The sequence below is a fragment of the Haliotis rufescens genome, unplaced genomic scaffold (assembly GCF_023055435.1).
Source record: "Haliotis rufescens isolate VD_foot unplaced genomic scaffold, xgHalRufe1.0.p SCAF_16, whole genome shotgun sequence".
Taxonomy (NCBI): Eukaryota; Metazoa; Mollusca; class Gastropoda; order Lepetellida; family Haliotidae; genus Haliotis; species Haliotis rufescens.
The window spans coordinates 14,046,111-14,060,228 of NW_025963846.1; the positions used below are offsets into that span (position 1 = coordinate 14,046,111).

General features: G+C 41.9%; 1 protein-coding gene across 1 annotated transcript; it reads left to right on the plus strand.

Annotated features, from left to right (window-relative positions):
• The first annotated feature begins 6,072 nt into the window (after window positions 1-6,072).
• On the plus strand, window positions 6,073-13,301 carry LOC124137176 (SCO-spondin-like). The gene is made up of 6 exons (XM_046503381.2): window positions 6,073-6,160; window positions 7,205-7,285; window positions 7,539-7,573; window positions 8,749-8,937; window positions 9,394-9,588; window positions 12,907-13,301. The coding sequence occupies exons 1-6, from the start codon at window positions 6,093-6,095 to the stop codon at window positions 13,230-13,232; spliced, it is 894 nt and encodes a 297-aa protein (XP_046359337.2). The 5' UTR covers window positions 6,073-6,092; the 3' UTR covers window positions 13,233-13,301.
• The last annotated feature ends 817 nt before the right edge of the window (window positions 13,302-14,118 follow it).

Below are 14,118 nucleotides of genomic sequence, written 5' to 3' on the forward strand. Positions count from 1 at the left end.
AGACACCAGTGTCACCTCTCTAGTATTGTGATCCAAAGACACCAGTGTCACCTCTCTAGTATTGTGTTCCAAAGACACCAGTGTCAACTCTCTAGTATTGTTCCAAAGACACCAGTGTCACCTCTCTAGTATTGTGTTCCAAAGATACCAGTGTCACCTCTCTAGTATTGTGTTCCAAAGACACCAGTGTCAACTCTCTAGTATTGTTCCAAAGACACCAGTGTCACCTCTCTAGTATTGTGATCCAAATATATCAGTGTCACCTCTCTAGTATTGTGTTCCAAAGACACCAGTGTCAACTCTCTAGTATTGTTCCAAAGACACCAGTGTCACCTCTCTAGTATTGTGTTCCAAAGACACCAGTGCCACCTCTCTAGTATTGTGTTCCAAAGACACCAGTGTCACCTCTCTAGTATTGTGATCCAAAGATACCAGTGTCACCTCTCTAGTATTTTGTTCCAAAGACACCAGTGTCAACTCTCTAGTATTGTGTTCCAAAGACACCAGTGTCAACTCTCTAGTATTGTTCCAAAGACACCAGTGTCACCTCTCTAGTATTGTGATCCAAATATATCAGTGTCACCTCTCTAGTATTGTGTTCCAAAGACACCAGTGTCAACTCTCTAGTATTGTTCCAAAGACACCAGTGTCACCTCTCTAGTATTGTGATCCAAAGACACCAGTGTCACCTCTCTAGTATTGTGATCCAAAGACACCAGTGTCACCTCTCTAGTATTGTGTTCCAAAGACACCAGTGTCAACTCTCTAGTATTGTTCCAAAGACACCAGTGTCACCTCTCTAGTATTGTGTTCCAAAGATACCAGTGTCACCTCTCTAGTATTTTGTTCCAAAGACACCAGTGTCAACTCTCTAGTATTGTTCCAAAGACACCAGTGTCACCTCTCTAGTATTGTGATCCAAATATATCAGTGTCACCTCTCTAGTATTGTGTTCCAAAGACACCAGTGTCAACTCTCTAGTATTGTTCCAAAGACACCAGTGTCACCTCTCTAGTATTGTGATCCAAAGACACCAGTGTCACCTCTCTAGTATTGTGTTCCAAAGACACCAGTGTCAACTCTCTAGTATTGTTCCAAAGACACCAGTGTCACCTCTCTAGTATTGTGTTCCAAAGATACCAGTGTCAACTCTCTAGTATTGTGTTCCAAAGACACCAGTGTCAACTCTCTAGTATTGTTCCAAAGACACCAGTGTCACCTCTCTAGTACTGTGTTCCAAAGACACCAGTGTCACCTCTCTAGTATTGTTCCAAAGACACCAGTGTCACCTCTCTAGTATTGTGATCCAAAGACACCAGTGTCAACTCTCTAGTATTGTGTTCCAAAGACACCAGTGTCAACTCTCTAGTATTGTTCCAAAGACACCAGTGTCACCTCTCTAGTATTGTGTTCCAAAGATACCAGTGTCACCTCTCTAGTATTGTGTTCCAAAGACACCAGTGTCAACTCTCTAGTATTGTTCCAAAGACACCAGTGTCACCTCTCTAGTATTGTGATCCAAATATATCAGTGTCACCTCTCTAGTATTGTGTTCCAAAGACACCAGTGTCACCTCTCTAGTATTGTGTTCCAAAGACACCAGTGTCAACTCTCTAGTATTGTTCCAAAGACACCAGTGTCACCTCTCTAGTACTGTGTTCCAAAGACACCAGTGTCACCTCTCTAGTATTGTTCCAAAGACACCAGTGTCACCTCTCTAGTATTGTGTTCCAAAGACACCAGTGTCACCTCTCTAGTATTGTGTTCCAAGGACACCAGTGTCACCTCTCTAGTATTGTGTTCTAAAGACACCAGTGTCACTTCTCTAGTATTGTGTTCCAAAGACACCAGTGTCACCTCTCTAGTATTGTGTTCCAAAGACACCAGTGTCACCTCTCTAGTATTGTGTTCCAAGGACACCAGTGTCACCTCTCTAGTATTGTGTTCCAAAGACACCAGTGTCACCTCTCTAGTATTGTGTTCCAAAGACACCAGTGTCACCTCTCTAGTATTGTGTTCCAAGGACACCAATGCCACCTCTCTAGTATTGTAATCCAAATATATCAGTGTCACCTCTCTAGTATTGTGATCCAAATATATCAGTGTCACCTCTCTAGTATTGTGTTCCAAAGACACCAGTGCCACCTCTCTAGTATTGTGTTCTAAAGACACCAGTGTCACCTCTCTAGTATTTTGTTCCAAAGACATCAGTGTCACCTCTCTAGTATTGTATTCCAAAGACACCAGTGTCACCTCTCTAGTATTGTATTCCAAAGACACCAGTGTCACCTCTCTAGTATTGTGTTCCAAAGACACCAGTGTCACATCTCCAGTATCTACAAATTAAACATTAGACCTACCATTATTACATCTAGAACGACAATAATGTCAACCAAATGTGACTACACAGAACCCATACAACCAGCGTTCGAGCTCGTGACAAAACCTGACCGACACCAGCACATCCCACTCTCCCAGTCGGCTCACTGTCGGTTTCTGCCTGGCTGCAAATCTGGCCCTGTTCACTGAGGATGGTTGGAGTTATATAAATAAAGATTTTTAGGCAAAAACGACGACTTTGACAATGACAACATTCATTAACTTACCCATCAGCTTCTTTTGTGATTATCACATGATGTATTGTTTTAATTCTGTTGGATGTGTTTGTGTAAATAAATGTTATTTTCTATCTGTTTGACTTTTGTTTAGTTTTGATCTTTCCTACAATTATCAGAACTGAGCCGCACTATTCAACATAGTGGATATTAATATTAGAGGGCCGAGGATCAAGGACTGGCCAGGTACTTACCTGTGATTTGACGGGCAATAATTTCGTGTACAGATCAAGATGCGTACTCTCTTCAGCAAGGAAACGTTTTCTTCGAGCAGAAATATCGTTTTCTTCTTTTATTTTTCAATGTGTCTTATCATTTCTTTAGGTCGAAATTGGTAACTGGAACCGGTGACAATCGTTGCTTTAGGAGACTGAATTATTCATTATGATACAATGGAACCTACTTTATCCGAACGTATCCGTTCTCAGTGTAATAGTATTTACTATTTAGTAATCGGAGATTGTGTAGATAAGATATAACATGTAGTGACGATATACTTATAATTATATTCAAATTTAAGGTATACATTTCTCCCTATGTTGCAGGGTATTTTCAAAGACCGTCAGTTAGTGATTAATTTGCTGAACTAAAATCTTGATATAATCCATGCTGTTTCTGTATTTTTAAAACATGTCTTTATAATGAGAAATGTGTAATGTAAAACTCTAATCATGCACATCACGTGACAAATGTTAATATGCAATCTGCATTGTACTATGGGCCTTGATGCCTAAATTACGGAATAAACTGTCTGTCTGACAGAGACGTGACATATATTTAACGTACCTGTAAACTTCATCGTAATTCAAAGAAAATAACAAATATAACATTCATTAAAAAGAAAATGTCTTTCAGTTTTAGCCAAATGGAAATTAATACCACACGGAATCCACGTTTTACCCACGTTTACCCGTTGTGAAGTCGCTATAAAGGATACGTTAACCTCCATAAACTCAACTGAATTCACTTTACTCATTTTTGGAAATATATCCGAGGTTTTGATATCGGATATAGATAAGGCGCAAATCGAAACCAACACCATATTGCCTCTAAGTAAATGGAAATGTAATTTTAGTTTAATCGGATTTCTCGATCAGCCTATATAAGAAAAGCTTATATTCTTTTTTCCCTCTCGTCACGTATCGCTGAAATACTACTGACACTGCATTTTTAACAAGTTCGATTCTTTCTTTGTTGTAATTCAACATTTTTTTATTAAAGAAGACAGAGGCCTGGTGTAATGAGTGAGTGAGTTGGGTTTTACGCTGTTTTAAACAATACTCCTGCAATGTTACAGCGGGGGACACTAGAATTGGCTTCGCCCATTGTACCCATGTGGAGATTCAATCCCAGGCCTTCGGCATGACGAGTGAACACTTTTACCATTACGCTACCCCACCGCAACCCGATATCATGTAAATGAAGAGACGATTATAAGGCTTATGTATCTCTACGTGTGTATATTGTCGTTAACAAGCGGTTACCATATTCTTTACCTGCTGAACATATAGTATATATGTTGTGGAATTTGTCACATGATAGTGTAATTTATTGTTAAACAATGATTGTAACTGTATTACATTGTTTCTGTTGAGAATCAGAAGTCCATTGCATTGTATTTGGGCAATGACTATTTCGCACTATATAATGTAAGGGAGTGAGTGATCAGTGAGTATGGTTTTACGCCGCTTTTAGCAATATTCCAGCAATATCAAGGCGGGGGACACCAGAAATGGGCTTCACACATTGTACCCATGTCGGGAATCGAACCCGGGTCTTCGGCGTGACGAGTGAACGCTTTAACCACTAGGCTATTTAATGTAAGCAGTTGTGAGGAAGTTATTATATATAGATGCTTGACACTTGACTGGACTGGTCTGGTCTGGTACTGTGTCGAAAATGCTGGAAGCTAGCTAGACTAAATAAGTGGAAAGGGCGCGTGCCTGTTGGGTCTCACATTTCAGCTGACATTACATCAAGACTAGCTTTTGTGTGAAGATCACATTTCACCCTGGAGCCTAGAGCCTAGGCCTATCACGGAGGCTTGACCACTGTTGCGGATAGGTGAACATTATTATCACTGAACTTTTTTATATCACCCCTGCCATCATATTTTGTATTTGATACCGCCAATTGTACTACCACTCTATAGTGTACTTCTAGTGCAATTGCTGTGCAGTATTTTGTATCGATTGTAAATCTAGTTAATTTTGTAATACAATTGTTGATTTTATACCATTTGTTGCTTTCACACTAAATTGTTTTACGTTTTGTTTCAATTCGGGAATCGACACATAACAGTATATATTGTCTTAGGGTAATAATGATAAAAACTTCCCAGTGTTTTCGGTGCCTTAGGTTTGGTACCTCCAAATCTGTTGACTGACATTGGGAGAGTACCCGGGTTTGCTACCAGTAATACAGCCCTTCTGACAATCTGGGTAATGCAGAAGGCTGTAGTGTTGGGGAGTCTTCACGTTCTCCGAAAAGGTCTTGGTGAGTTTGACTAGGCAGCGCTTCCTGGGAGAAGTCCCATTCGCTGTCTGGGCTACGTGAAGAGGGGGCAAGGGCCCTGAGCTGATGATAAGCCTAACCAGCCTGACTGTACCAGGATCACCCAAATCCTCTTTGCTAAATTCTTTATTTTAATCTGTAAGTAGTAAAAATAATAATAATGCTACATCCTACTGGAATTGCTAATGTTAACAGCTATTGACATGAAAAGGGCGGTTGGGTACCCCAGTTGTTAAAGTGTTCGCTCTTCACTAAAGTATGTATGTCAGCCCATTCTTGGTGCCCTCAGACGAAAGTGGCTGGAATATTTCAAAAGGCTGGGTTGTATTCAGTTCGTAAACTCATAGTTGAGTGCAATCTTCATGGAGGTGAAACCACGTGTACCCGCAACACCATCATATGTCAGTGATATTACCACCCGTGAAGATCCGGGTTAGAATCGGATGGGTCTTTAGCAACCCATGCATGCTTGTCGTTAGAGGCAACTATGTTTATCGTAAGAGGAAACCAATGGGATCGGGTGGTCAGGCTCGCTGACTTGGGTGATGCATGTCATCGTATCTCAGCTGTGCGGATCGGTGCTCAAGATGTCAATCACTTGATTGTCTGGTCCAGACTTGATTATTTACGGACCGCCGTCATATAGCTGGAATATTGCTCAGTGCGGCGTTAAACAACAAACAAGCAACAGTGATATTACAGCATCGGTTTATCTGCACTTTACTGTGAGCTATAAATTAGTGTATGTTTTAGCCTTATATATATTCCCGCAATGTCAGCAAGAATTTATGTAATAGCATCACTGGTAATCTTATTATGCAAAGTATTCCTTCAGTGGTCTGGCACTCTGAATGAACAAGCAAGTTCCATTAACGGTGTTAACATAATCATGGATATTCATAACTTGAAATAATCTCGGTGTCTATATAAGGCCGGAGTTATGGGTGAGTTGCTCGTATCAAAATGAGGGGTACCTGGTGTATTGCAGTGGTCAGCGTCACGCTGTGGGCAGCCTTTGCCGCAGCGGACAGGTGAGTGGACTGTCTTCTCTTGCCGTCCTCTGACCAACACATATATAACCGTGAAGATCCGGGGTAGAATAGGTCTACAGCAACCTATGCTTGCCGTGATAGGCGACTATGTGTGTCGTAAGAGGCGACTAACGGGATCGGGTGGTCAGGCTCGCGGACTTGATTGATGCATGTCATCGAACCCTAATTGCCTGGATGGATGCTCATGATGTCAATCACTGGATTGTCTTGTCCAGACTCGATTATTTACAGCCTGTCGTCATATAGCTGGAATATTGCTGAGTGCGGCGCTAAACAACAAGCAAAATATATATCTAAAATCTGCATAGTCAAATTGGGGGGAAATCTATATGATATAACAAATAGCCAGTTTATAGATTACACGCGAATGTTTATTGATACGTGGAAGAAAATAATATTTATCGTGCAACGGTTATTCCGAACGTTGTCAGTACTGCATAGTGGTGTTTCAATTTACGGAAACATAAGTGACAGGATAAATAAAATAAAATAAATAACAATGACATTAGATAATTAAAGACATTTAATTTACAAAGGTCAGCTATTAGAAGAAAAGGTTTATTTGAAGTGATGGAGTTCAACATGTCACTGTTGGGCCCTGCTTACATGTAGCTAGCTTGGATGGGTCGTTGATGAAGATGTTAAGGTCTGGGATTACGAAATAGTGAGTGAGTGAGTTGGGTTTATCGCCGCTTTTAACAGCATTCCAGTTATATCAGGGCGTGTCACCTTAACGTGGGAGGAAAGCCCGCTGTGATGCAGGTCTCGAAACATGGTGTCTGTCGTGTCCAAGGGACGCAACTCTGCACAGCAAATTGCGGCGCCTTAGACGACTGGGCCACCCGTGCCCCCTGGTGTACGGAATAGTTTTTGTTAGATCTCAGTACCAGAACTGTTCTTGTGGTTGATGATGCATATATAGCAGGGAATTGCAACTTCTCCAACACATGCAATTGTGGTTTAAGGAACATTACTATATTTTTCAAAATTGTCACAATACGAAAACCAGTTCCTCGTCTGCAGGTGCCAGTACTCGTGCAGCAAACAGGAGCGCAGCAACTACGAGTGCGGATGGTGGGGATGGAAACGCTGCAGCAGATACAGGTCAGTCCACTGCGCATCATGTACGCACATACAGGAAGGAGTTGAAAACGAAGCTGTCGTGGCGAGTGGGTCATATTAGAATGGAGATATAATACACTGGATAATCGAGGATGATCTTAAATAAATGCATGCCCGTTTAACATATGCTTATAATCCTATATTCATATTGTGGTTGCTGAAAATTTTATATTAAAACTGTGGTTTCAGTGTAGATATTTAATAGTTTCATCCAAATAATATTTCTCACTTACAGGAGCGTCCCCAGCACCTGCTACAGAGACTGCACAAGTGAGTCTAGAAATAGTCTTTGTATTAGCCATAAGAAGTGTAAAGGCAAGTACTGGCATATCACGGAGTGATCACCGTGGGTATTCAGGGTTATAAATTGTCTTCCTCACATAACCTTACCACGAGGGCGTGAGTCGATGCTCTTAATATATATCACTGATTTGTGGCAGATAATCCATTACTGTACACTGTATACAGAACAGTAGCACAGTAGCCGACCTGTCTCCTTAATGCCTATCTATCACTGATTTGTGGCAGATAATCCATTACTTACAGAACAGTAGCACAGTAGCCGACCTGTCTCCTTAATGCCTATCTATCACTGATTTGTGGCAGATAATCCATTACTTACAGAACAGTAGCACAGTAGCCGACCTGTCTCCTTAATGCCTATCTATCACTGATTTGTGACAGATAATCCATTACTTACAGAACAGTAGCACAGTAGCCGACCTGTCTCCTTAATGCCTATCTATCACTGATTTGTGGCAGATAATCCATTATTTACAGAACAGTAGCACAGTAGCCGACCTGTCTCCTTAATGCCTATATCTATCACTGATTTGTGGCAGATAATCCATTACTTACAGAACAGTAGCACAGTAGCCGACCTGTCTCCTTAATGCCTATCTATCACTGATTTGTGGCAGATAATCCATTATTTACAGAACAGTAGCACAATAGCCGACCTGTCTCCTTAATGCCTATCTATCACTGATTTGTGGCAGATAATCCATTACTTACAGAACAGTAGCACAGTAGCCGACCTGTCTCCTTAATGCCTATCTATCACTGATTTGTGGCAGATAATCCATTATTTACAGAACAGTAGCACAGTAGCCGACCAGTCCCTTAATGCCGAGTGCATCTTTTAGGTACTTTTTCGGTATGCCCACCGACCTTCCGTTCTCCGGGCTGACTCTCTATTCACTATGCCATTTAGGCAGTCTATTCTTATTGGATGCTGTTGTACAAACAGGTTGTAGCGCTGAGATCATCGTAACTCCCATACCTTAACGTAGACTTACGACAGTCGCAGCGCTAAGGTTGTTTTGTACAACGAAAGTCACACCGTGGAATATGACGAAGGTCAGATTTGTTAAAGGGCGGATATGTAGGTTGTTGCTGTATATGGTTTAGTATGTGTCACCCTGGATATCATTCTTCGTGTGCAGATGGCCAGTGGAGCGCTTTCTCATCGTGGGAAGCGACCAGCACGTGCTCTCATACTTGTGGGGGAGGGGAGATAACCGAGCAGAGAACCCGCCAGTGTAACAACCCCGCTCCAAGCAACGGCGGCAGACAGTGTGAAGGCGAGACGTCGGAGACGAAGACCAGCACGTGCAACACTCACCCCTGCCCAAGTACGTCAGTCACGCCCGTGAAGATCCGGGGTAGAATAGGTCTTCGGCAAACCATGCTTGTCGTAAAAGGCGACTATGCTTGTCATAAGAAGCGAACGGGATCGGGTGGTCAGGCTCGCTGACTTGGTTGATGCATGTCATCGATGCTCATGATGTCAGTCACGGGATTGTCTGGTCCAGACTCGATTGTTTACAGACCGCCGTCATATAGCTGGAATATTGCTGAGTGCGGCGTTAAACAACAAACAAACAAACAAACAAAACAATCGTTAAAGGTTTCCGTAATTGTTTCTCGTGGCCCACTCCACAAAGTGATCTTAGTGCTATCACTATATCGTAGGTCTATGTGAAAGACTGAGCGCGAAGATCGCTGTATGAATGATATGCATACATAATATGTATTTTCTTGTAAGTAAAATGTCATTACTAAAACTAAGTACGGTGCTTGTGCCCCAGTTGCCGGTGGGTGGAGCGCCTGGACGGAGTGGACCCCAGTTGACGAGTGCCCGGCGCTGTGCGGAGGGGGGAAGGCGGATCTGACCCGCTCCAGGACCTGTACCAACCCCTCCCCACAGTATGGCGGAGCGGACTGTGTCGGTCAAGCGACCCAGACTTCCATAATGGGCGACTGCAATGTGGACTCGTGTGCTGGTAGGTGCATTGTTATACGTCACTTCCGGTCTCGTTGCCATGGGGATGTTATAGTTTAAACTACATGCACCTACCTTAAGGAAGAGAATTTACGGATGTCAACTCTTTATTATGAGGAACACAACGTTTCGGAGTATATACTTCATCAGGTGAATACCTACCTTGACCAAAACACATATCACTTTAAATGGTAATTTGCAGTAAACTTTGAATATAAAATAGACAGCCCTGAACCTGTACAGCGATATAGACAAGATAAGGAACAGAGCGTATCCATTTGCACGTGCAATCCGTGAACTTCAGCCATGCAGTCGGTATTGTCAAGGTTACAAGACAGCTTGGCATGAGTGCGTGAGTTGGGTTTAGCGCCGCTTTTAACAGAATTATCACGGTGTGTCAGCTTAATGTGGGAGGAAAGCTCGAAGTGATGCAGGTCTCAGACGTTTACCACTTCGGTGAAACCCACGAGCACGGGTATGGTGCTGACAAATCTAGAAACATAATCTGGGCGAACAATCGGAATTGGAACCCACAATCATAGATGTCTGTCGTGCCCAAGGGACGCAACTCTGCACACCCTACGTGCCCCCAGACAGCTTGGAGAAATAAGTTGACTTCAGTAACTATGTGACCAAAGTATTTTACGTTGTAACACGCCACTTTGAGTTACACTGCAATACTATTGTTCTCCTGTCAGGTTAAATCTAATAAACAGGGATGTTATAATAAACCCGGGATTTTAGTAATTCAACTTCTGTTAATATTGTTACATATGAATGTTTCTCGCTAGAAACTTATTTTTCATTAGAACACAATGTAATGAAAATCAAATGACCAATGTTTTCTTTATATTCCAAAGGATCGAACATGAAACCTTCGTTTCTGTAGCCCAGTGAGTGTACATTTGGCTACAGACGCGCTGATAAATCACAAAGCTTTTAAGAATGTCATTTTCAAGTACCCGTACGCCAGCACCTGATTTTTTACGCCCGTTTAATGGTTAATGGAAATTATGTTTGAATCATAAAAAAATGTTCATAAATGTTGTTTTAAGTTTCCTTTTTCGGTTTATAAATTAGATAAAACACCTACCCTCGGTTGTTGTTTTTTGAGACATAAAACCCGAAACCAAGGGATGTGTCCCACTGACATACAACTTCTTTGTTATACTGCAATAGCCACGTTCGGTCTTGCTTAGCAAAACGGAGTACATTTTGTAGTAAATTTGATTGTAAATTTCACATAAGGAAAAGCATGTTATCTGTATTTTCTGGCGGTTTGAAATGAAATGACGTTTAGGACTATCTGCCCTTGGGCAGAGGTGAGGTTGAAGAGAGAAAAATATGGCGGCAAAAGAACGGCGTCTTGTTGTCTGTGGTGGCCAGAATAATTACAAGATGTAGAAGACAGGTCCCACAACGCAACACTTGATAACGGTATTAGGGTCTATACCGAAACGTCGCTATTACACTATAATAAGAAGTTGTTATCCAGTTATATTACCTTCGTCATCAGACAACTTGAAAGGCTTATGAAACAATTTATACCCGATCAGCTGTAGAGTTTCCGAATGTATGATTATAAAAAATGGCCCTAAACATCCCCCATAGCCAGCATTACAACATGTTGCGCCAATACGACCAGTGGGCAAGCCCTTGCCCCTCGGCTGTGTTAACCACTAGGGCAGAGTCATACAAATAGGTCCAGTGGTCATCTTCCCGAGGCAAGAGAGTTAACTGACTATAAAAGTTCAGTGGAAACTGGACTTCTAAAGTCAGTTAACCCCCCTTGCCTCGGGAAGATGTTCAGTGGTATGTGCTTTACAATACGTACAAATACATCCAGACAATTACTATACGTCCAATTAATGATACCTTCGAGCGATACCCCCTTGGGCACGCCAGAAACCTAGGATTGTGGGTTCGAATCCAGGTTCGCCCCGATTATGTTTCTAGGTTTGTCAGCACCATACACGTGCTCGTGGGTTTCACCGAAGTGGTAAACGTGTGAGACCTGCATCACTTCGGACTTTCCTCCCGCATTAAGCTGACACGCCGTGATGTAACTGTAATACTGTAAAAAGCGGCCTTAAACCCAACTCACTCACTCACTCGTGTGATATCATGATGATTGAAGCATTCGAGAGAAGATGCAGATGTTAATATTGTATCCAATTCTCTGCCTTTGTTTACATCCTTCTTTGATCTACGGGCTTAACTTATTATCATGTTATAGATAACATCTGTATAGTTCGAGTCGTACTATATTGTATAATTTCTTCATCCTGCTTGCAGATAATAATCTGCTATATAATTTTTATCGCATGGGATGCCGTTTCTTGCCAAAGGGCATTGTTCTTATCATTTGGCGTGTTTGTGTTTATCATTTTAAACTGGGTGTGATCTTAAATGATAAGCCTGTGTAGTCTCTGTGTTTTATGGCCCGTTCTACCTAATGACCAGGGTCCTGTTGTACAAAGCGATCTTGTCGTTACACCCCAAACCTTAACATAGATTTACGACAGTCATAGCGCTAAGGTTGTTTTGTACAACGGCACCCTGTGACATGGTTGGCTACAATGTTACGACAATGGTTTGCAATAATTTTATTTTTTATTACCCATAGGGTTAGAATTTACCGAGTTTATAAAAATCGTGTGTGAGCTTGTGTGCAAAGATCTTTTCACGCGCACCAGTGTATTATATCCGTCATACGGACGGCATTGTTGACGTCATTCGAATCTTATTGTGACGTGAACACTAGAAACGACGTCATAGCTGACGTTTGTTGACGTCATTTGACAAATTGTGGTTTTCTAGGACAAGGGTGGTTATCAGTGCTTTTTTCTAAAGGGGGCTCAAGGGGATTAAGAAATGTTTGGTAATAACGAAATTATTACACTTACATGTGTGTCATACGATTAAAGAGCTGAATAATGATTTTTTTCCACGATGTTTTTTACCTGGCTTTTTATCTACACCTTATCCAATTCATAATGATTAGGTTTCTAAACATTAAGAACAGACTTCGTTACCATATAAACTTCATTTTTTTGTCGTCTTCGGGAGGAAGAAATTATCAATTTTGAAACATATTTAGAAAACCGGTCGCTTTGATAGAAATTATCCCGGACGCTCAGGTGTAAATACAATTCAAAATTTCAGTTACGGACGCACAGTTTAAGGAACATAATATCACACGTTAATACGCATTCGTTTGATTGAACGCTGTCTGGATAAACGGGTGTTTACTTTACAACTGGATAGTTTAAAGTGGACACAAAAACAGTATTAAATGTAACAACGACTTCTATTGTAGATATCTGTGCCCCTGGCAACCCAACAGTCGTGCATCACGAGACCAGAGAACACCTCTACTACGAGTGTGACGAGGCCGGTGACGTGGCCTACCTGGAGGAGTGCCCCGACTTCTCCACCTTCAGCCCCATTGCGGAGACGTGTACGCCACTGCCGTGCAACATCATGGACGGCCTGTATCAGACGTTCCCTGGCGACTGTCGCAAATACTTCATGTGCCTGGCGGGTACTCGCACTATTGACCTAGTGTGCCCCTCTGGCCAGGTGTTCAACGGCGACACCCGCATCTGTGACGACCCCGCCACCACCCAGATATGCGGCATGTAATCTACAACATCAATGCACTTGACAACACACATGTAAATAATAATAAACAATAAACTTGTATAACCTTCATAAACGTGTTCTGTCACCTGTTAGAATCCATGGCCGCGTGGTAGTCAGTTGGCCACCAGAGGAAAAGACACCCGTGAAGATCCGTGGTAGAAGCAACCCATTCTTATCGTAAAAGGCGACTATGCTTGTCGTAAGAGGCGACTATAACGGTACCGGGTGGTCAGGCTCGCTGACTTGGTTGATGCATGATGCTCATTATGTCAATCACTTAATTGTCTGGTCCAGACTCGATTATTCAAAGACCGCCGTCATATAGCTGGAATATTGCTGAGTACGACGTTAAACAACAAATAAACAGAGGAAAAGAGGCTTAGTTAAGATTTCCGTTCCGAACCGAATATATTACCGGTAATCAAAGTAATAATTTGGATAGTTAAATGACTTACCTGTAATTTTGTCAAATTATGCAGTTTTCCTTCAATTTATGCAATTTTGACCCCCTGAAAATTCACACACACACTTACAAGCTTACTACCCAATGGAAATTGTGTACAGACACCTCCTTTATGCAATAGAAAAGGCTTAAGGTTTTCAGGGAAATGCGGGAACGAAAGACTTCTTTTTCACCCATGGCCAACTGAGTATACCTCAAGACGTTAAATTGTTTGATAGGCATTACTTAGGAGTTGATGGTGACAAAGTTAACAATATTTGGATAACAACTTCTTTAATACTCTAAAGGCGACGTTTCGGTATACATCCTTATACCGTTGTCAAATAGACGTTAAACGATGGTATTTGTATTCTACCTGCCTGGCACTCGGCAATAATGGAGTAAAGCAACGACAGGTCCCACTTGCTCAAAACGACCTTAGGG

Bases quoted from the DNA above. Each gene is read 5' to 3' on its own strand.
- LOC124137176 (XM_046503381.2), top strand. From the start codon at position 6,093: ATGAGGGGTACCTGGTGTATTGCAGTGGTCAGCGTCACGCTGTGGGCA. The intron at 7,286-7,538 runs GTCAGTCCACTG...TCTCACTTACAG, and splicing joins AAACGCTGCAGCAGATACAG to GAGCGTCCCCAGCACCTGCT. The intron at 8,938-9,393 runs GTACGTCAGTCA...CTTGTGCCCCAG, and splicing joins CAACACTCACCCCTGCCCAA to TTGCCGGTGGGTGGAGCGCC.